Source organism: Nelumbo nucifera, chromosome 2 (assembly GCF_055504915.1).
Source record: "Nelumbo nucifera cultivar China Antique chromosome 2, China Antique-T2T, whole genome shotgun sequence".
NCBI classification, from domain to species: Eukaryota; Viridiplantae; Streptophyta; class Magnoliopsida; order Proteales; family Nelumbonaceae; genus Nelumbo; species Nelumbo nucifera.
In genome coordinates, this window is record NC_142650.1 from 5,916,763 (window position 1) to 5,940,390 (window position 23,628).

The following is a 23,628-nucleotide window of genomic DNA, read 5'->3' on the forward strand; positions in this document are numbered from 1 at the left end:
ATTTTATTTTATTTTCATATTTTTTCCTACGGTCCTAGATATTTCAATTGATCATCAGTAACTTCACTCTCATATTTTCTCCATTATGTGGAGTTATATGGTTGACCTCTCTCTTTTTTGTTTTACATCTTCTATTTTTGGTGCAAAAATGATCGTTTTATCAATCTTTCTTTTTAAATTTATTTTAGGTTGTGTATATTACTTATTGTAATGGTAAAATCTCAGGCTGTCAAGCATGAAAATGTGGGTTCGAGTCTGAGAGCAACTGCAAAAAGTGCCAATACTTGGGATACCCTTTAATTAAAACCACTCCATTTGAAAACCTCTCCATTTTCAAAGGACATGAGCCCTCAATTTTTTCTTTTTCGAAAAGAATATCAACTAATGGGGTGTTCTACAATGTGAATTGTTTTTTTGTTGTTAATTCAAAAAATAAATAAAAAAACAGATTGTTTTTCAAAACAAAAACACAAACAACATGTTTGTTGTATATGTATTTTTATTTTCAAAGCTGAGATAAAAAAATATGTTCTTGAATTTGGTTTCAAAAACATGTTTTCATCTAATTATTTATAATAGAATATGGATATGTCTCGATCCAGCCCTGTTAATTATGTGAGTGCATCCAAGGTTGCATTTATTTTCGGTGTACTGTCATTGATGGAGTTCAACACCGATGTGTTAAAAATGAGCGAACCATTGGAACTTTTTAAAGTGTAATTAAATCGATTATCGATATAAAACTCAATCGTGTGTGAGATTTGCACCAATTTTCGAAAACAAATGCATGAATGGAGTTTTACACTGATCCGTATCAATGAAAACAAACACAGCCAATGGAAATCGGGGCAAATCACTCCATTTAAATTCTCTACATTGTACCGTCGCCGGACAGGAGCTTTCGGACCAGCATGGGCCTGGGTCCGGCCTACTTTAAAGTTTAAACCATTCATTCTATTTACTAACACCAGCCCAATCCAGCCCAAAGGCGAAAACCATTGCAGGAGTCAGGACCATGAGGACATCCTTGGTAATATAATTTCTGATCGAATACACCACGGTACGCACATGGTTGGCATTGCAATACCCAGCCCGATTTCATCAAAGGAGGTATTCTCCCTGCAACTCTTAATTCTTAACATACGAACAAATAAACGCATGAGTGGGAGGGCGAACTGAGAAAGTGGGATCGCGTTCCATTGTGAACCTAAACTTCACTTTGAGTTGGGTAAAACCCTCTCAGGGGAACAAAACCCTAAGTCGTTGTAGAGATTATAATTTGTAGCAAAGCCCATCTCAGAGTGAGACTTACGTGGATCTGAAAATCGCCATTGCTTGTTCAATCAGATACAGAGTAAACAGACAGAAGAGAGAACAGAGAAAACGAAGAACAGCTCTAGTGTTACGGGTGTGTTTTTTGTTGGGGTGCTGATCAGAGATGCCTCCAAAGCAGCCCTCTAAAGCCGAGATAGCGAAGAAGCAGAAGATTGTCGAAGACAAGACCTTCGGACTCAAAAACAAGAACAAGAGCAAAAATGTCCAGAAATACGTTCAGAGCCTCCAACAAGCCGTACAACCCAAATCAGACCCCTCTAAGGTCGCCGCAAAGGTACGTTGGTTCCTTTTATTTTTTCATCTACCTCTGCGGCGAAACCCCTATTTCCTTTATTCTCTATTTCTTTTTTATATGTTTGATGCTAATGTTGCCGATGGATGCAATTGCTTACAAAATTAATTCGATGAACAGAAGAAGAAGGAAGAAGATAAGGCCAGAGAGAAAGAGCTGAATGATTTGTTTAAGATTGCTGTCAGTCAGCCAAAAGTTCCAGTTGGTATTGTCTTCTGTGTTCTGTCAGTAGGCATTCGAAGTCACACGGCATCAAATCGTCGAATTGTAGATTTTCTTATCATTTGATTAGGATTCGCTATTGAAACGTTAACTGAAATCGAAAATAAGTTAATCTTCTGAAATACTAAATTTTAACGCCCTATGACATATCCGTTTTAAGCCGTGCATGCATGTTCCAAGTTCTAGCTTTTGGAACTTTAAAAAAAAATCTATTCTACATGACTCCAGCGAGTGATTTCGGATTTTCGGTATCTTGTGAAGCTTCTGCATTTATGCTTGTTTTTGAATTCGTATGTATCTCATTGACATTTTCTCATTCTCAGGTGTTGATCCCAAGTCCATATTATGCGAATTTTTTAAGGTAGGGCAGTGCACCAAAGGTTTCAAGTGCAAATTCTCACATGACCTGAATGTTCAGAGGAAGGGTGAAAAGATTGACCTTTACAGTGATAAACGTGATCAAGGTGATATAATATATGCCATTGTTTGTTCATTTGTTTGTTTCTGTTTTCATTTTTTTGTTTCTAATTTTGTTATTATATCGTGATTTCGGTGCCTGACTTCTGTTCTTTTTCCCCATTTGTTCTCTTTATGTTTTCTTTTCCACTACGCCTGGTTAAGAAACAATGGAGGATTGGGATCAAGAGACACTTGAAAAGGTTGTGGAGTCCAAGAAGAAAGAGTATAACCAGAACAAACCTACTGAGATTGTAAGCTTCCGTCTATCTACTTTTATTTGTGTTTCTTCCCTTCTATGTTAGTTCGTTTTTCAATCCATGGTTTCACATTTACATTGTGGAACAAAAAATATTATGTAAGTTGGTGTATTCAAACGGCTATTGCAATTTCAGAATTCAGATGTTGCTTTTGTATGACATGTTGCCATGGGTGTGGGGTAAAAGAATATTTGCCCTTAAATATTCTTTTAGCCAAAATGACAAGCAAGGGACTGAATGTGGCAACGCGTCATGTGGAGGAAGCTCCCAAACAGCCCAGGGGATATAGAAGTTTTGAACAGAGTTCTATGAAGAACATGTGGATTTTAATTTCAACCCCAAATGACAAAACCATTTAGTCCAGATCATGAGAAATGCCAATGCCTTCAGCGGATATAGAGAAAACACCTTCTAAATACTCCATTTAATTTAAGTCTATTTTGGAAACTAAAATTTTAAAAGATGCCTTAAGAATGATAAGGCAAGCGATGTAGGAATTGGAGAACTTCTTTGTAGTTGTTGAATGTCACGAGCTTTATTTGATATGGTTTCATTTAGAAAATTGAGCTGGTATATAGAGTTTTGTATTCTGAAGTGATTATTGGGGTTCTAACGGAGTCCTTGCCTGTGTTCATTCAATGATAAAAATTTCTTTGCCCCTTTTCAAAATCCCTTGAAAAGCATCTACATTCTACAATGAGTTTGACATTGCTATAGTAACAACTTTTTTTGGTAATTAGTTTTCTTTGTTGGAAATATGGCTATTTGCGCCACTACTTGGACAAAGGAGCATCCATGTAGTTCTCCATTACTTTTTGGAAATGCTATATTCATGTAGCTGGCTCCATATAATTGAGATAAGGCTCTGATGTTGATGATGGTGTAATGTGGTTTATTTTCTATCCTGAGCATTTTATCCATTAGCTTGAATGGGTGACAATCATAGGCAAGTAGGCATACGATCATAGACATCTTATACATATTTTGTGTGACTAGGGTTGATTTTTTTTGCAGCTTCATTCATCAGTTCTTCTGAATATGAGCAGGTCTGTAAGTACTTTCTGGAAGCTGTGGAGAAGAAACAATATGGTTGGTTCTGGGTTTGTCCAAATGGTGGCAAAGATTGCCATTACAGACATGCTCTTCCACCAGGATATGTGCTAAAGTCTCAAATGAAGGCTCTCTTGGAGGAGGAGGCCGAAAAGATATCTGTTGAGGAAGAGATTGAAGATCAGGTAATAATTGCAATATACAAATTTAGCCTTTTTTCATTGCCTGCGGCCTGCCATATTGCAGTAAGAACTAAGAACATCTTTTATTTTACTATGAATTTGTGATCTGGTAGTTTCATATTGATTTGTTCCTGGTTGTTAGCGTGCAAAAGTAACAGCTTCAACTCCAATGACCGCTGAGCTGTTCATGCAATGGAAAAAGAAAAAGATGGAAGAAAGAGAGGCTGGCCTTGCAGCTCAACGGGCAGAGAGGGCTAAGAATGACCGCATGAGGTATCTCATTTCTTTTTTTTTTTTTTGAGAAACGTTAACTGAAATTATTAAGAAAATAGAGGGGTACACAAGAGGGTGTACAAAGAAGACAAACGAACAGGGACCAGACCCCTGAAAATTACAGAGGAGGGATCATATCAAATACAGCACTTCTAAAAGAGCACCTAATTTTGCTAACCCATCCGCAAGAGCATTAAGATCCCTTGGAATCCAGGCTCCAGCACAGGTGTAAGCTTGTAGCTACCAGTAGATCCCTTGCCCCTGTCAGAAAATGACTGAGTCTCCACGGCCCAGCCTCCTGTCTTCCTAACCACTTTATAGTGTTTGCTGAGTCTCCCTTTATGGATAGATGCTGAATGCCTAGTTTGCTGATTAATTGGATTCCTATAAGTGCAGCCATCACTTCTGCCTTTGTAGAATCAGCTATACCTATTGGTCCGCTGTACACCCAGCAAGTGTTCCCGTTTTCATCCCTTCATGCTCCTCCAATACCAGCAGTTCCGGGGTTACCTGAAGCACTTCCATCGAAACTTAGAGTCCAAGTTCCTTCCCTCCTGGGAAAGGACCTCCTATGGATGGGGAAGAGGGGTGGGGGGATGAGAAAAGGAGAAAACCAGCATCCCTGTTTAGGTCATTTATAGAGACTCCTTTAAACTTGTCTGAACTGGAAGCCCATTGATTACATGGATGATGTGAGAGATCAGACCAGCCTCTGTCTTAGGTGGTGTTTGATAAATCTAAAATTTGAAATCTGAACAGCTAAATAGATATTAAAAGTGTCTGAAATCTGAAAAGAGAGTTTTTTTTTTGACTTTTTAGAGGCTCTGAATAAAGAAGGTTGTTTGTGTTGGATCAAACCTCTAGCATATGAAATTCACTAATTTTACTATTTTACCCCTAAATTAGACTATTCAATAAATTTGAGTTCAACTTGTACTATTTCATAAAAATAATTTATTAAATTCAAAATATTGAAAAATATGAATAAATTATACAAATAGAAAATTAATTTATTAAAATAAGAAAAAAATGAAAATACATATAAATTTATAAATTAAAAACAAATTATTAAAAGTTAAAATAATCATGAAAATAGTAATGAAGTCCATAAATCAATAAAAATATTTAAAAATTAGAAAAATAATATCTTAAAACTATTAAAATATTTAATAATTAATAAAAATTAAAATAATTAATACAAATAAAATCTACTCAGTGAAGAAGAAGAGAGAGAGAGAAGGTCGGAACTCACCGCTGCTGGTTCGCCGGAGGAGTCACTTGCCGCCACTGTCGAGAGTTGCAGCGGCGATCGAAAATGAAAAACAGAGGACGAAATCCGCGGGACCACAGAGGAGGAGGAAGACGAAAAAATAGAGGCCAAAACTCGTTGCCGCTGGTTCACTGGAGGAGTTACTTGCCGCTGTTGGTTCGCCGCTGTGTCAAGTGGAGAAGATGAACGGTGAGAGGGAGAAACACAAGCATGTTTTTAAGGGTGTTTTGGACTTTTGACCAGGTCTGAAACACATCTGAACGCGTTCAGCGCTTGGCTCAGGTCTTGTTATTTTAGATCTGAGTTCAGCGCTTGGCTCAGGTCTTATTATTTTAGATCTGAAAATAATTTCCAGACCCAAATTTAGATACACTTCCAAACACCTCTGACGTTTGAAAAACAACATTTTCAGACTTCAGAGGTCTGAAAAGTGTTATCAAACGCCACCTTAGCCTTATTCTCAAGCAAGCGGTTGTTCCTTTCTTCCCAAACTCCCCAAAGTACAACTTGCAGAATTATTTGCCAATATACCTTGCCTCTTTTACTCAGTCTTTTTCCTTGCCATTGACGGAGCAAGTCCTGGAGGTGGTTTGGAGCAACCCAGCTGTACCCAGCTAGCTGTAGAAAACGGCTCCAGATGTCCCTGGTTTCCTGACAGTGAATGATGAGATGGTTGGTTGATTCCCCTTCTCTTAGGCAAAGGATGCAGACATGAGGGGAGATGAAAAGTCTGCCAAAATTCTTCTTTTGCAGTAGCTCACAAGTGTTTATCCTGTGCAGACAGGCCTCCCATACAAAGAAACACACTCTAGAGGGGATGTAGTTGCACTAGACCTTCTTGAAAGGGAAGTGATATTTATGCTCCTGTGCAACCAGAACCTTGAAGAAAGAATTGGAGGATAATTTGCCTACAGGGTGAGGTTTCCAGACATGGGAGTCTAGGGAATTAAGGGAGATGTAGACTTCTTTGAGGGAGAGGAGGAGTTCAGTTAACTCATTGATCCTTGAATCCCTTAAGGGTCTTCTAAGGCTCAAGTTTATGTTTCTCTCGGTGGGGGAAGAGGGGAGGCATTGGGAGATGGTTGCTTCTTTGTTTAGGGTGAGGTTAAAAAGTCTAGGGTAGGAAACTGCTAAAGTAGTGTTGCCCCACCACAAATCAGTTTAAAATTTTATTCTAGTACCATTGCCCACTTTAAATCTTATGAAAGGAAAGAATTTGTTAGAGGTTGAGATGATACCTTTCCAAGGACTTGATGAAGTTACATGGTTTGAATGAAGGTTGTGGTCCCAACCATTGGTGTCCAACCCGTACTTACTGGTGATGACACCTGCCCAAAGAGAGTTTGTCTCTTTAGGGTATCTCCACAACCATTTTCCAAGTAGAGAAGTGTTTTTCTCTTTTAGGTGACCAATTTCCAGCCCTCGCGCCTCTTTAGATTTACAAGTCTGAGCCCAACTCACTAGATGACTTCTTTTCTCCCCTCCACCATCCCAAAGGAAGTCTCTTTGAAGTTTCTCAATCTTTGTTCTGATTTTGCCAAAAATTTGGAATACTGAGAAGAAATAGGTGGGCAGATTTGCAAGGGAAGTCTTAATGAATGTTAGCCTTCCCCCTTTTGACAGATAACATTTGTTTCCAAGCAGCTAGCTTCTTTTCACATTTTTCCAACACCGGCTCCCAAAAACTTGGACTTTTTGGGTGCCCACTCAGAGGCAAGCCTAAATAGGTTAGGGGAAGGTTTTCCACTCGGCAGTTCAGAATTTCCTTGAACCTTTCCACAAGAGCTTCTTCAACTGAATTGATTGTCACCATACTACTCTTTGTGAAGTTAACCCTCAGCCCGGTGACTTGTTCAAGACAGTTTAGAACCCTTTTCACATTAATTATGTTCTCCAGATCAGCTTCCAAGAGTAGAATAATATCGTCTACAAATTGAAGGTGGGAAATGTTGAGGGCACCTCTTCCTCTACTTCAAAACCTTTTATTAAATTCAGATTTTTTTTCCTTGTATACAACCTGGCTGAAAACATCCATCACTAGAGTAAAAAGAAAAGGGGAGAGCGGACATCCCTGTCGAAGACCTCTGCTTGCCTTGAAATAACCTATGGACTTTCCATTCAAGAGGATTGAAAGCCAGGTTTAGCTAATGCATCCTTTCATACACTGCAACCATTTAACTCCAAAACCCCTCAGTTTCTAGACTTGAAAGAAGCAATCCCAATCAACTTTGTAATACACCTTTTCAAGGTCTAGTTTGACAAGAAGACCTGACCTGCAACTCTTCCTTCTCTCTTCAACACTTTTGTTTGCTATTAGGATACTGTCCACAATTTGTCGACCTTTCACAAAAGCAAACTGGTTAGGTGAGACCAAATCTCCTAGGACTTCTCTGATCCTTTTTGCCTAAACCTTTGCCAAGATTTTGTACACACTCCTTACTAAACTTATAGGCCTGAAATCCTTTACTTCCAAGACACCTTTTTTCGGAATGAGACAAATAAAGGTCGAATTATTACCTTTATTTACAACAGCCAAAGAGTGAAACTCCTTAAAAACCTCCAAAAGATCTTCTTTTATTATATCCCAACAGGTCTGAAAGAAGAAGATAGGAAAACCATCTAGCCCGGGGGCTCTGTCTCCATCCATGTCAAAAACTGCTTCCCTATTTCTTGTTCTTAAAATTCTCTTTCAAGCCAAATTCTCTTTTCTTCTGTTAGGGTCGACCCATCCCAGCTTCCTAGTGTTAGTTTTCTGAAACTTTCCTTAGAATAGTGCTCTTTAAAATGGTTAAGAAAAGTCTCTGTTATCTCCTGTGCATCTTCTACCTCCCTTTGGTCGACTTTAATTTTTGAGATGTGGTTTTTCCTATGCCTTCCTGAAGCATAGTTGTCAAAGAATTTTTGTTAAAAGCTGTTTTTTCTTCTTTAAGCATAGTACCGCAGGGGTACTATTGTAACTTTCATCCTTTTATTTTTTTATGTCTTGTCGCTCTAGTATAAATAATACTAAAGCTGGTGCCACCAGCATAACTTTTGACTCTCAAATCTCTCTTCTCTCTTCCTCTCTTCTTCTCTCCTACATAACATGGTATCAGACCAGGACTATCAGATCTGAAAGGAGAGATCGAGTGAACTGTTTTCTTCGCACCAGATTTCTAGATCTGCCGTTGCCATCTACTGATTGGGTTATTGAAGATTCAGTTTTTTCAAGCACTGAAGTAACTTCTCTCCTTCTCCTTTATTTTCTGGTCGTGCGCCTGGGCAAAACCTGTACTAGGTCTGCTGGCTGAATGTGAGGTTATTAGCACCTCTTTCTTTCCTTATTTGTGGGGTTGGCTGATCCCTGTGTAAAATGTAGGTCAGTGAAGACCTTTTATGTGCTGCGACAACAGCTTTTATGATGAACCTGAAGGCCAGAGAGTGACCCGTACATGCTATGACAACAACTGTGTTTGATGCGTAGGTCAAGAGATGACCTGTATGCACTGCGACAACAGCCAGTTTTTTGATTATGTAGGCCAAGGGATGACCTGTTAGTGCTGTAACAACACCTGTGTTTAACAAAAAAAGTTGTGTTTCAGAAGGAAAAAGGGGTTCCTATCTTCCTTGGTGTTAGACTACCTTTTTATAAGGTTTTGTGCCCACTTTAAGAGTGTTTTTTGAATCTGTAACCATGGGTGGTGAAGATTCTGCCACATCTGGTGTTTCCTCAATGCAGAATGGAATGAGTGGGGGTGTGGATCTATCCTTTCCCATGGCTGTTATTCCCTTGAATGGCTTAAATTATTTAGAGTGGTCGAGCGTGATCAAGTTATATACATTACTGCAAGGGGAAAGATAGGATATATAAATGGGAGAACCAAAGAACTCAATTATGGGAGTGCTGAATATGACAGATCGGACTAGGAAAACAACATGGTCATGTCCTGGCTTTTAGTGTCTATGCAACCTCAAGTAAGAAGGAATTTTATGTGGGCTGAAATGGCAAATGAGATTTGAGAACAAGCAAAATCAACCTATTCTGAGCTGCGTTACTATGCAAAAATTTACTAGTTACAGGCACAATCGTCCACTTGTAAACAGGGGGAGAGGAGTCTTTTTGTGTACTATTCAGACTTGACCTCTATCTGGAAGGAGTAAAATCATTATCAAAGTGTGGACTGGAAGTGTGATGAAGATGCAAAATCATACAAGAAACTTGTTTCCCAACAAAGAATGTTTGCTTTCCTCCATGGCTTGAATCCTGCATATGAATCTATCATAGTTCTGATCCTAGGTAGCAAGGATCTTTCATTTGTCCAAGAAGTTTGTGCACTAGTACAATTAGAAGAAAGTAGAAGGAATTCGATGAATAACTCTGGAGGGGATGCAATTGTATTGGCAGCGAAGGGGAATGTTACTACAAGTGGGGGAAATACCTTTAAGAAGGGGGGCTTTCAGAAAAGGGTGGATGACAAAGACAAACTGTGGTGTACTCATTGCCAAAAACCCCGACACACCTGAGATACATGCTGGGATCTTCATGGAAAGCCGAAATGGGCTCAGGATTTGAGTAAGAAGCAAGGTTTAGATCTGAATAAGAAGTCAGGACAGCAAGGTACAAGAAAGCACACTATGGCAAACATGGCTACTCAAGGAGAATCAGCTCCCCATTACTACTGTGACTGAAACACACACCTTTGGTTCTAACCCAAGGGAGGATATTATTAATTCCTTACGTGACCATTTAGAGCTCTATGGTAGAGCAATTTGTTAGATGGATGCTCCTCCCTCAACTTCATTTGCGTCTACATTAGGTAATCTCACCTCCTTTCTAGAAGAGACAAGGTGAGATTACTTGATGGATCATACTCTACCATATCTGGTCAAGGATTCTCTTACTTTCAAACCTATCACCTCCTTTCCTATAAATTTGTTCTCTGTTAGTAGTATTACTAATTCCATAAACTGGTCAGTGACCTTTTTCCCTTCTTACTGTGTGATCCAGGATTTGGCCTCAGGGAAGACGATTGGTAGAGGATGTATGGTGGATGGGCTCAAAATGCTGGAGAATAAGGTTGGTCTTATAGTCACGGAGTCGAAAAGTCAATCTTGTAAGAGTCAGGTGTGTATTTATTGGCATAATCGTCTTGGTCATTTATCTTTTGAGTCTTTAAAAATGGTGTTTACAGAGTTGTTTAAGTCAGTGTCAGGTCAAACTTTACTTATCAAACTTGTCAATTGAGTAAGCAGTGTAGAACTCATTTTTCTTCAAAGAATTATAAATCTAAATTTGGGGCCTTGCTACTTTACCATCTGAGAGTGGCTACAAGCATTTTATTACCATTATTGATGATTACTCCGGATATACATGGGTGTATCCCATGCGAACCAGGGATGAAGTACCAAAAATTATCCAAGATTTTCAGCGGATGATCTTCACCCAATTTCAAACTGAAATCCAAGTTTTTCAATCCGATAATGCCAAAGAATATTTTCATAATGATCTCACGGAGTTTTTTGCTTTGCGGGGTTCACTTCACCGTAGCTCTTGCGCCCAAACACCACAACAAAATGGTGTTGCTGAAAGAAAGAACTGACACTTTCTTGAAGTGGCCTGGGGGTTACTAATTCATATGAATGTCCTGAAACGTTTTTGGCTTGAGGCTATCCTTTGTGCTACCTATCTCATTAATCGTATGCCCTCTCGTTGGTTAGAGTGCAAATTCCCACGTCAACCTCTTTTTCCTAAGACTCCCCTTCTTTCTATTCCTCCTCATGTGTTTGGTTGTCGTTGTTTTGTTCAAAATCTGTTACCCACTCGTGGAAAATTGGATCCTCATGCTATTCCTTGCATCTTCATGGGGTACTCTCTCAGTCAGAAGGGATAGCGGTGCTTTGATCCTGTCTCTCGGAGGTATTATATTCTATGGATGTCTCTTTCTTTGAGAGTGAGGCTTTCTTCCATGTGTCTCCTCAGGGAGAGTGTAGGAATGAGGAGAAACTGGTTCAGCTCCCTCCTCTTCCTGATCCTCCTCCCTTTCGTGTCTTCTTTCGTCATCACAAAGGCCAACCATGTTCAAGAGCTGTGGAGCACTTAGAAGCTGTACCACCAATGCCATCAAACTCTCCGGGGGAGGATCCTACCCAATCAGGAACCTTGGTTCCTATTGATGTTCCTGACCCTATTGCTATTGATACTTCTAATGCTAATGACCTTGACCTTCCTATTGCTCATTGGAAAGGTGTTAGGTATTGCACCACTAAACACCCCATTTCTCACTTGGTTTCCTATGAGAATATTTCACCCTCTTTTCGGGCCTTTCTCTCTTCCATTGACAATGTTCCTATTCCTAAGAATGTGGCAAAAACTGTTTTGGTGCCTGAATGGACAGATGCTATGAAGGAAGAAATTAATGCTTTACATAAAAATGGCACATGAGAACTAGTAGATTTTTCTGAGGGGAAGGATCTAGTTGGATGTAAATGGGTTTTCATAGTAAAACATAGGGTTGATGGCACGGTGGAGCAGTATAAAGCTCGTTTAGTGGCAAAGGGGTTTACACAAGTGTATGGGTAGATTATGCAGAGACTTTTGCACCCGTTACGAAGATGAACTCCATTAAAGTCCTTTTCTCCTTAGTTGCTAATCTTGACTGGGATCTTCATCAACTTGACATCAAGAATGCCTTTCTGAATGGTGACCTTGAAGAGGAAGTATACATGGTACAACCCCCTGGTTCCCGGGATCAAGGTAATGAACAGAAAGTGTGTAGGTTAAAGAATCATTATATGGCCTGAAACAGTCACCCAGAGCCTGGTTTAGTAGGTTCCATGTAGCAGTTCAGAGCTAAAAGCCGTTTGTTATTTAAGTATAGTATTGCAGGGGTACTATTGTAACTTTCTTCCTTTTTATTTTTTATGTCTTGTCGCCCTAATATAAATACTAAAGCTGGCACCGCCAGCATAACTTTTGACTCTCAAATCTCTCTTCTCTCTTCTTCTCTCTTCATCTCTTCTCTCCTGCATAATAATTTTGAAGTGTTGTCACCTTCCTTTAACCATTTGATCCTAGACCTTTGTCACCAGAAGATTTATTCCCTCCTAACAACGTTCTCATAGGAATTTCTCAAGACTTCTCTTCTCTTTCCTTCTCCATCCAAGATACCGACCTGATCCTTTTGGTCTAGATCCTCAAGCTCCGAGAGGATAGTTCTTTTTTCCTCTATGAAGGATTTGAACTCTTCTTTTCCCCAGGTTTTCAGATTTCTTTTTAGGTGTTTCAGCTTCTGTTGAAATCTATGGCCAGACCAACCCTCTACTTTATATTCTTCCCACTAGGAGGTTACTTTCTTGTGAAAGTCCTTATGCATGGTCCACATTTTTTCGGACCTGAATGGGGATTTTACTTTCAGAACCTTGTCTGTTCGCAGGACTAGTGGCCAGTGGTCTGAAGTACAACGGGGTCTGATTTCTTGGATGAGATCTAGGAATTGCTTTGCCCAATCTGGAGAAACTAGTAATCTGTCTATTCTGCACCTTATCATATTTTCTTGCATGTTTGACCATGTAAATTGGCCATTATGAAGGGGGAGATCGCAAATGTTGTGTCTGGATATGAATATGGAGAATTCTTTCATACTTCTAGTCACTTTTCTTCTATTGGAGTTTTCTTGGGAGAACTTTGTGACATTGAAGTCACCCCCCTAAAACCCAAGGAATATCATCATACTCTCGCAGAGAATCCAGCTCTTCCCAAAAGTTTTGCCTATCCGAAGGATTGTTTGGTCCATACTCTCCTGTCAGAATCCAACTGAGACCACCGGATTTATTAGTGAACAAAACTGAGATTGTAAACTCTCTTTTGTCTATCTCAATGCCTGTAACCTCCTCTTCGTTCCAAGCCAAGATAATTCCCCCTGAAGTGCCTATAGCTGGGAGAACTACCCATTTTTTTCTTCGGATTCCCTAAGTTGCTCTCAACAGTTTCATGCCAACCGCTTCTTTCTTGGTTTATTGCAAAATGACTATATCTGGCCTTTCTTTTCTTAAAGTATCTTTTACTAGACTTCTCTTAATTTGGCCTCCCAGTCCCCTGACGTTCCAACTTAATATCTTCATTGAAATCCAGTCACTGATTTTCCCTTATCTGCCCTAAGACCTGATGTTTTCTTGTCAGTTAATCCCCATTGGAGTCTCTTTAGTTCTCTTTTTGAGCTCCTTTTCCCGCTCTTCCCTATTTCAGAATTCCAATTGCCATCATTTCCCTTTTCTTTTCCTTTATTAAGGGAGGCTTCCTTTTCTCTGCTTATCCCCAATTTTCTTGCCATGTCTAAAGTATCTTCGTCCGGTTGAATGACCCTTCTGTAGCTGTCCGAATTGAGGGAGTCACTGTTCAACTTTGCTTGATGGTTTGGGTTGGCACATGGTTGGGGCAACACTTCATTCAAACCTGAAAGAGTAGAGCAAGAGGTACTGTGAGACAGAAAGTTGAGAACATTAGTTGAATGGTAAGAAGACGACAGAGGGATGGGGGCTCTAGAAGAAGAGGGGTGTTCCATAGGAGGGGAGTTTGAATGGGGGAGCGATTCTTGTCCTCTGCCTTCTTCAAGGCAAGCTATGTCACAGTCCTTTCCATATTCTGGGTTGACCAGGTGCGTCTGTTCGAACAACTCTACGCTTCCTTGCCATCGAATGGGTTTTTAGCTCTTGAAAAAGCCGTTTTCCTTGGATCTGATTCGGCCTCTGAATCATAAGGGCTTGAATCCTTTGTGTCTTTAGAATCGTTTGTGTCAATGGAGGGGGTGGAGTGGAGCTTGAACTGTCTGCAGTGGAGGGAGTTCTGTGGATGTCTACTCGAGCTCAGAGGGGTTTCTGGAGCTGTCTCTGATAGAAATTTTGGGGTCTCAAGTGTGCTTTGAGCACTTAAGCCTTTCTGCGGCCCAGGAGGAAGGCCTTTTGAAGAAGCTTGACCAAGAAGTGGGCTTGGGCCCATTGTCTTTTGAGTTTTATTCTGATCCTCAACCAAGCGTGAGTCCACAAGGTGCCAGCTGTTTGAAATTTGAACAGTGTTTGAACAAGTGGCAAGGCCCACCTTACTTTTTCGTCTCCTATTTTTTAGTGGCAGAGAATGGGATTTCTTGGTAGCAGAGATTACCTTCTCAAGAGGGTTGCTTTCTGTTCTGAAGAAAGCTTCAGCATCTCGAAATTTTCCTGAAGAGGGTCTTGCTTGTATGGGAGCTTTGGGTCCTTCCTTGGGAAGGGAGTGGTGAGTTGACTCGGATAGGGTAACAGGAGACTCAGTCATCTTCTCCCCTTCTACTGAGAGGTAAAACCAGACGTTTCTGTCTAGCAGAGGAATCGTTTGAGGGATTGAGTGAACTCCACGACTTCTCACCTTTATTTGAGCTGAGTTCAAATCTAGAAGACTTTGAGTTTTGCTGTCGATCTCCACTAGACCACCACACAAGGGCATCCCATGGATTTTTAACCAGCCACTGAAGTTTAGTTGATCTGGAACCACATTTACCATTGGAACCCAACGTTCTAAAGAGATGAACTTCCATACAATGAGAGCTTTTCTAGTTTGACCCATCTTAAAACTAACTCCTCAGAAGGAGTGATGCCCACCACCCTATTGGAGTCAAGCGGGAAGAGATTTAAAATCTCTCGAGTGCGAAAGTTTGCTGAGAGACCAAGTTTGACTTCTCTCCACGACAGGGATTCTGGTTTGGTGCAAACGAAAGCTTGTTTCCATTTTTCGAATGGTTTAGCTTGGTGAACTACTGAGATGAAAGAGGAACCTCCAGTCTTTACAACCTTCTTTTCTCGAGCTGGGGAAAAAGGTTTAAGGTTGGAGGGCTGTGGTTCTCTTTTGTGTGGACGAAATCACTTAGCAGGTTGACAGTTTTTTTAGCCTTCACTAGAATGTTCTTCTGGGATGCAGATGTTTCTCCCCCATTTATTCTCTTTTAGTTGAGGGATTAGAAACCTTCCCTTTTCATTTCGATATTTTTTGTCAAGTGTTCTTCTCTGGTTCTTAAGTACCTCTTGAGTGTAGTCTCTCCACCATTTTGCTTCTTCAATAGAGAGAACCAGTCTCGTCCAGGAACCTCTGCTTCTTTCCATTACCTCGAGCAGGTCTTCTTGTTCTCCTGAAAATAGCTCCAAGTTGAAAGTTTTTTGGCCGATTAGAGCTACTATTTTCCAAAGTTTCCCCATCTTCTTTCTTCGTCCACCAGTTCTCGTTGTCGCTGTCGCCGGAGATTCAGTTCAGATCATCGCTGTCGCCAGATCTCGTTCTCCATCTTCTTCACTCAATGGTTTCTCCAATGTCCCATAAAAAAATGCACTAATTGCATATTGGAAAGTTTTTTAGAGCAATTCTAAACAGCATTTAAATGGATTTCAATTTCTTCAACAGTATTTCAAATCCAAGATCCAGAGTCCAAACTTTAAGTGTTGTATTCACCAAGAAATTCCCCAAGTTACCATCAAAGCAAAGCTTACAATAGTAGATGCCACAATTTTTCAAAAAATAAAAGTAAAAAAAATCTCATTTCTTCTTCTCATTCACATTGGATATGCTTCATTCAATATATCATTCTCAACATAAACTCACCAAAATTTTATGGGTAAACTACTTAAAACTCCCCTGATGTTTGGGGTAAATTACACTTACCCTTTTCACTAATTTGAATGGACCAGGAGTGTTGAATTACAAAGTTAACCTTTTGTCTCCATTTAGACAAAAAAGGGCAATGTCAGGTAGGTAGAAACACTCATCACTAGTGTCCAAAATGCAAGCTCATGCCTTCACTCTCACCTTTTTCTCTGCCCTCATACCAGAGCCCCAGCATACCAGAATTAATGCCTTCACTCTTGTCTTTGTCTTCTCCGCACTCATACCAGAGCCCAGCATACCAGAAATAATCCCTTGTCAACCTGGCAATTCTAGTACTATATAGTACTGTACAGTAATGAGCACCGATATCAACAGGTGAGCTTGTCAGCAAGCAATAATCCCCCTTTGTCTTTCTTTCTTTTTTTTTTTTTTGCACGGCCAATCCTCCATTTTTTAACCTTGATGACCTGCAGTTTCAAAACATCAGAATATTTAAATTACACAACTGGATCAAAAGTGTTTAAGAAAGAGCTTAGATACACAAAAATAAATGAGAAGTGGCAACAAAATATTGAAAGAAGGGAACAAAAATACAGCTTCCAAATCTTTAGGACACCTGAACATAAACCTCCTTTGAACTGAGACTGGCTTGGGAATCTAGTTGCTTCTTTACAATAGTTCCAGCAGGTTGTGCACGAAAAATCCACTTTTGAAATTCCACCAGCAATGAGAATGAGGCAGCAATATCTTGCATCATTGTGGGGGGATACCAGGATACTACTTTGGCCAATACCTACCCTTGCTTATTTAACCTATCCCTTTCCCAAGAAGCTACTGTTGCCTTGTGTGCCCAATTTTCCTCTCTTGGACTTAACTGGAAGTCTGGAACTTAGACTTCAGAAGACCTTTAAGAGAAGCTGAGTTAGCCGAAGTTGCAGACCTTCACTCCTTAAGAGAGGTTTATATCTCCCCAAAAATCCCCGACATTCATATTACGAAGCTCCACCCTGCTGGGAGGTTCTCAATCCTTTGTCTAGGTGATAGAGATTTTTGATCACTTCCATGGTTTCAAATGTCGCCAAATGTCGACCGACATATGTTGATGTTGAGGCTCACCGACATGAAAATGGATGGTAATATAACAATTACATTATTTCGGTCGACATTTCCTATATTTCGGAAATGTCGACCAAATCGGTCCAAATAACCAAAAAAAAGACAGTTTTTCCTATTATGTCGACAGGATGTCGACTAATGTACATTAATAATATAATATATTAGTATATTATATTAATATAATACAGTATATTAATATAAATTATTTCATTAATAATTTCTATTTAATATTTCAAATAAAATATTTATAAAAAAGAATTAACGAAAGAATAAATTAATTACTTTATAATATAAAACATTAAATATTTTTCAAGTAATAAAATATTAACTAGTTAGTAATTTTTAAAATATTTATTGAAATCAGAAAATGTTTATTAAATTTTATAATAAATCATATTCTACATTTAATATAAAAAATCAGAATAAATTTATTAAATTTTATACTAAATCATAATTTATTATAAATTTAGTATTAAAAATCATAATATATTCATTAAGTTTTATAAGAAATCAGAATTTATCATAATCTTAATACTACAAAAAGGAGAATCAGTTTATTAAATTTATAATAAAACATAATGTATTATAACTTTAATATTTAAAAATCAGAATAAATATATTTCTATTTACTAGTGTGAAATAAATGTATTAGAATTTATAATAAATCAGAATTAAAAATAAGAAAAGAAAATATCAGATAACCTTGTAAAAACATAAAAATGCATAATAAATCAGTAAATCATCATTTACTAATTTGTTATTGATCTTAGTTTCTTAGCTTTATATAATGGTTGGGAATAAGATAATAGTCTAGAAATATGTATTAATGCTTCTTTTATCATTATACAAAATATCATTGCATATTTCCACATATTTCATAATATTTCCACAATGTCTCTAATTTTTACAATATTTCCCCTCGACATTTCCAACATGTCCTTATTTTGGTAAGCAACATTTCCATCGACATCGACATTTTAAACCTTGATCACTTCCTTATTCACTGTCCAGTAACAAGGAGGATTTGGGTTCACTTTCTTAACCTTGTTGGGTATTAGTTGGGTGGCTCCTGAGCATGTTGAAGATTTTATTTGGCAAATTGGTAGTGGCATGGCAAAGGGTTAAGCAAAAGAGGAAAAATTTACTGGTATGTGGTAGCTTAGGTGGTGATGTGGTGTGTGTGGGAAGAAAGAAAATTTCGCTTATTTGATAACATAGCTAGATCGTTTGAAGAGCTGCTTTCCCGTATCACCTTTTTTGTGTAATTTGTAGGCAGTTAATTCTCAGGAGATTAAGGGAATTTCTTTGGGTGATCTTCAAAGGAATGTGGTGGAGATTCTTCACTTTGTCTCCAAGCTATATTAACAGGTTTAGTCTTGTTCCTGCAAGAGAAGGGACTGATTTCAGCTTAAGCTTTGATGGATGGAAGCATTTGCTGGGTCTTCAGTGTCCAATTGGGACTACTGATTCAACTAAAGTAGAGATCTTGGAAGCTCTCACAGGCCTCAGAATAGCAAACAAAAGGGGTTTGTCTTCTCTAACCACTATAGGTGATTCTACTAATACCGTTAAGTGGTTAGGGGAGAAGGAATAAGGCCCTTGGAGGTTGGCTCGTTCTTTACACGAGGCCAGAGATATCTTGTTTGCACTGAATGCAAAGATTTATTGGGCTCCTAGAGAGTTGAACTATATGGTAGATCAGTTGGCCAAGTCGGGTACCCACAGGGAAGCTTTATTTGGTTATAGAAATCTGTCTTGTAATCTCTAAATGTTGTTGTTTTTTGTTTTTCTGTTGTAATCTCATGTACCTTTGAAGTTCTTTAATATAATCAATTAATCTCTCTCTCTCTCTCAAAAAAGAAAAAAAAGAAATCTTGCATTGTTGTCTGCAAGTGGAACTCCAGAGTTTGATGATCAGCAGGATGAAACAATATCAAGTTATCCCCCCCCCCCCCTTCTTTTGCTACTATCCTCTATAGCTGCAAAGAAAATAAACAAACAAGTTAATTTGGACAATGAATAAGGCGCAAATTGTGGAGAAAATTTAACATGTATTCTATCTGTTGCTCAATCAAACAAGTTAATCTGTTGCTCCATCTTTCAAGAAAAATAAAAAGAAAAAGAAAACATAAAGCAGACACAACATATATACAGTATGCTACAACTAGATTAGAATTCATAAAAATATACCAAATTTTTATTTCACTATCTTTTATTTGATAACAAATGGATTTTACTGTCCCATGATTTATAGAATCTCTATGCCTTTACAATGCAACAAGTTATAAATTTATCTATGTACCTACTTCTTTTATTGCATTCCCACCTAAAGTGGGTTTGTTTTCACAATACACCTCTCAAACTACTTCAGTTCATTAGTAGTCACTTGCATAACCAAGACTCTGAAGTTCTCTCAGTAGAGATGCGGAAGCAGATCTTCTGAAGTTCTCACAGCAGTCTCTCTCTATCTTCTGCAATAGTAGGGTTTAATCCTGGCGTTAAAGAACCCAGTGAAGCCCCAAAGGTCATGAAACCAACATGGTCTCTCCATCCTTTAATTCCCTTTCTGGATGACTTATCTTTTTTCAATTGATTTGGACCAGTTTCATACTGTGGTCACAAGGGAGAAGGAAAATATAAAGAACAAACTTATTTGATATTAATTTCCTTTCAATCCCTTGGTTACTTTGTTCCTTTTCTGTCCAATGGTAGCAGAGATGGGTGAGCATAATACAATTTCTGAGGTTGAATTTGGACAAAAGAGCACTTCAAAGTTGAGTTTAATGGAGCAGATTCTGCATCTGATGATCTTGTAGAAAAGGATCTTGATTCAGAATGTTCCTTTGATCTGGCTGTAGCAATGGGAACAGAGTCTATAGTTGAGGAAAAACCAGTTCCGGAGTACATTGGTGGTTCCTCGAGCAGTGAGAAACAGGTCCAATTTGAAGAATTGGGGGGTTCCTCAAGCGGTGAGAAACAGGTCCAATTTTAAGAATTGGGGGTTCTGGTCAAATTGCTGTGGAAAGGCTTTCTTGCAAGTCTTGTAGAATGGATCGGTCAAATGAATATTTCAATATTCTTTTATCCCCAGGCAAATTGGAATTTTGTTATTATGCTTAAAAGAAGATATTATCTTTTTCTATTAAGAATTCGGTGTCAAATTAATGGAAAGGGGTGAGTTTTGGAGAGGTCAATGTTCAGGGATGGTTTAAATATTTGTGAGAAATGTCAGTGGAGGTTTAAGAAATTTAACCAAAATTTATCTCTACCATATGGAGTCTATATGACTCCTGTTTTGCCATCCCACATGATCAAGGGCCATATCCATTATTAAGTTGTGTGCCCACAAAATTATTTCTTACTATTTCAATGCATGAGAAACTGGCTGTTCATATTTGACAGCCTGGGAAGTCAACAGGGCTCTCCCTGTGTAATATGTTAGTTGACCCAGTAATGCATCCAGCACTGATACTGTTACAAGGAGCCTATGTGAACAAACATGCCATGCAGGGAGAGTCCTGTTGATAATCCAGGCTGTTGAATTTAGACGGCCATATTTTTTCCTCAATGCATGCCATTTTGGCCTCTTTGCTCTTCTAGGCCCTTCAGCTTGCATAATATTACTCCTTACTGGTGCAGTTCACTCATAACATTATTGATTGATTTTAACTTGTTTGATTTCAGTGGCCGTGAGCTGTTTCTATCAGATGCTAGTTTGTTTGTTGATGATGCTGAGGCATGTGAGAAGTATCAAAGAGAAGAAGAATCTGATGCCACTGAACATAAGGTATTACTGCCATTTTTCCTTTTTATTCTTGTCTGGAAATCACACGAGTTTCACAAATTCCTGAGCTGGATGATGTGATGGAATGTGAAAAAAAATCACTATTCTTTTGTTAAATTCTAACCTATGTTGAAAGTAGCATTTCTTCTACCTGATGATACATCAGTTGTACTACCTCGTTTATACTTATTTATCAGGCATTGCTTTCATATGCTGTCACATTTATTACACATCATATTTCATTCTGGGGCTAGGCTTATTTCTCTTGTGTTAATTATAGTCTTATTTGCATACCTTGTGAACTCTAAACATGGTGTTATATGATGCCATTATTGCCAAGCTTTCCTCATACTTGAGCTAGTGCAGAAATAAAATTGAACTTTGCATATGCATATACTGGGATTTGCTGATGTAATAGTATGACTGGTTCATTCAACATGTAATGTTGTTATGATAGGAATTTCTTTTTCTTTTATTTGATAAGTAAATTAGAATTTCTTTATCATTTTAATTGTTTCTTTTCTTTTGTTTGGATGAAGAGATCAACAGAAAAAACAAAGGACCAAAAAGGACAAGAGTTAGACTTTCTCCAAGAATTAGTCTAGTTAATCACTAGGAAGTCCAATCTCTCTATGAAAGGACATGCAACCTCATCAACCTAATATCATGAACAATTGTGATCGGATTTTCTTCTACACTGCATACTGCTTAAATTTTAGTTCAGGACTTACTAAATGCATGTCAAAATCCCCCAATATGGATTGCATTGCATTAGTTTAGGTACAACCAATTTCCTGGTTAGGATATTTGATCTTCCCAAAGTGCTACACATTTTGAGTTGGTAATCCTGAAATATATAATGAAGGCCGAGGTGTTATCTTTCAATTTGTGAGGCAACAGAATCCCATAATTTATGACGCTCAACACTGGTTTGACTTTGACCTGTAAATATACCCATCTCCATCTTAAGTTAAGGATTCAGTGATTCCATGAGAAGAAATGTTTTGTTAGGTTATGATCCTTGTGCATATCCTATACATAGTGTTCTTGATCTGTAGGTCTTTTTTCCATTAAAATGAAGTAAATGCGGTTTACTTGTACAATTTGTTGTGGCATATTGATAAAAAACCGTCTTCCTGATGTTTGATCTTTGTTTTACTTGTACCATCCTGTGCGTTATTGACTTGGTGTTTTGTAAACAAGTAGGGTGTAGTACTCATCATGTAGCCATGAGGACAGTTGCATAGCTGAAGATGGGACATGTATACATGGTGTGAGAACGCCATTCAAGGGGGGGGGGGTGTCGAGTGATTTGGGAATACAAAACATTTTTGTAACGACATATCTCTATTTGACCAAAAAATGGTTATTCTCTTAGCAATTTGCCACAGATTTCATTGTACTAGCAATTTATTGCAGGCCCAGGATGAATCGACGACAGATAAGCCAAGTACCTCAACTGCTGCAGTTCCTGCTGCTGTAAACATGCTTCCTGACGAGGATGAGGATGATGATGACGATGATTTGGACATGGATGAGTTAAATGAGCTAGAAGCAAGCCTGTCAAAAACATCAATTAAGATCTCTGAGCCAGGCATTGAAACATCATCTTGAGTAGCAACGAGGACCTCACCCATATCCTCGTCCCTGCCTTTTTTGCCATTGTCCCTGCTGCATGCCAACGACCAAGCACCAACATTCTCCGTGCCAAAATCTTGGTATAAAACAGGGATCCATGCCAACGACCCTGTGAAAAGGAAGATATCTTTTATTTACAGTGCAGGTTTATATTTTGGTTAATGTGTCCGGTTTGCGATGTTCTGAGCAATAATAAATTTCATTTGGGTCTAAATGGAGTCTATTTTTTCATGCAAGGTCTTCTCTACGGTGTTGTAATAGGATTATAGGAGCCATTTTGGTTGGTTGCGTTTTGTATTTTTCGTACACATGAGAACCGGCAAGGCTACCTTTTTTTAGGGACGTCCACTCCTGTCTATTGAGAGTCCCACCTTGGAACTTGGAAGTAATTTTTTTTTGGTTTAATTCCAAAACTCTATGCGGAGTGTGTCACTTTACCTATCAAAAGTTGCAGATACCCAATCCCCCCCTCTTAAACTTTCACAGGGCGTTAATGGCCAAAAAACGACTGAATTAACCTTGTTTGTTCTACGTGTGACAGGATTTTGTTCTCTAATCCAATAAAACAAAAGAACCCAAGGTTTCTTTAAAACAAAAGCCTCCACCAGCCAAAGAAGCAGAGTGGAACGAGTCCTTTTCTCCTTGAAATGTCAAGTGAAAGAAAGTGCAAATATGGGCTCGGATCAGCTACCCACAAGCTGTTCTCGCATGTCATCTCTACCCACAAGACATTACACTACACCTGCGCATTGAGACCCTTGTCATTCATGGGGGATGTTCCCAATATATGGTGGAGCTGTAGGCAGGGATGTGAACTTGTGGATAGCAGAACCAGAGGTAATTTGGGCATTTTGGAAAACTGATGTGCATATGACGATTTTCCTGAGAAAAGGCTATCTGTCTGAGGGTAACTCAAAAAATAGACCTCAAGGAAGCTATTTTTGTTGCTTCTAGTTCTAGAATTTTCAAATAATGTTTCTATACCCAATTAATAGCGGTTCTGAATCCTGTTATTATCATCTCTTTAAGAAAAGAACCGTTGATGTGATGTACTATTCACTTGAAAGAGTAACGACCCCTATAGGGTGTCAAGCAGTGATTAATACCCAAAAAAACTTAAATTGACAAGATTACAAAGCTGCATTTG

At 38.7% G+C, this 23,628-nt stretch overlaps 1 protein-coding gene across 2 annotated transcripts; it reads left to right on the forward strand.

Moving 5' to 3' along the window:
* Nucleotides 1–968: 968 nt before the first annotated feature.
* On the forward strand, nt 969–22,928 carry LOC104594728 (Zinc finger C-x8-C-x5-C-x3-H type family protein). Of its 2 annotated transcripts, XM_010255169.3 has the most exons (9): nt 969–1,110; nt 1,348–1,609; nt 1,748–1,832; nt 2,173–2,313; nt 2,471–2,559; nt 3,612–3,800; nt 3,940–4,070; nt 20,744–20,846; nt 22,263–22,928. In XM_010255169.3, exons 2-9 carry the CDS (start codon nt 1,439–1,441, stop codon nt 22,455–22,457), a joined length of 1,104 nt encoding a protein of 367 aa, XP_010253471.1. In that variant the 5' UTR covers nt 969–1,110; nt 1,348–1,438; the 3' UTR covers nt 22,458–22,928. The 2 variants fall into 2 exon arrangements, with proteins under 2 accessions (XP_010253471.1, XP_010253470.1); XM_010255168.3 differs by lacking the exon at nt 969–1,110 and having other exon boundaries at nt 1,118–1,609.
* Nucleotides 22,929–23,628: the final 700 nt, after the last annotated feature.

What these genes read in the sequence shown, in the direction of transcription:
- LOC104594728 (XM_010255169.3), top strand. Translation starts at nt 1,439, where the DNA reads ATGCCTCCAAAGCAGCCCTCTAAAGCCGAGATAGCGAAGAAGCAGAAG. An exon ending in AGGAAGAGATTGAAGATCAG is followed by an intron (nt 3,801 to 3,939) that starts GTAATAATTGCA and finishes CCTGGTTGTTAG; the next exon opens with CGTGCAAAAGTAACAGCTTC. An exon ending in GCTAAGAATGACCGCATGAG is followed by an intron (nt 4,071 to 20,743) that starts GTATCTCATTTC and finishes GTTTGATTTCAG; the next exon opens with TGGCCGTGAGCTGTTTCTAT.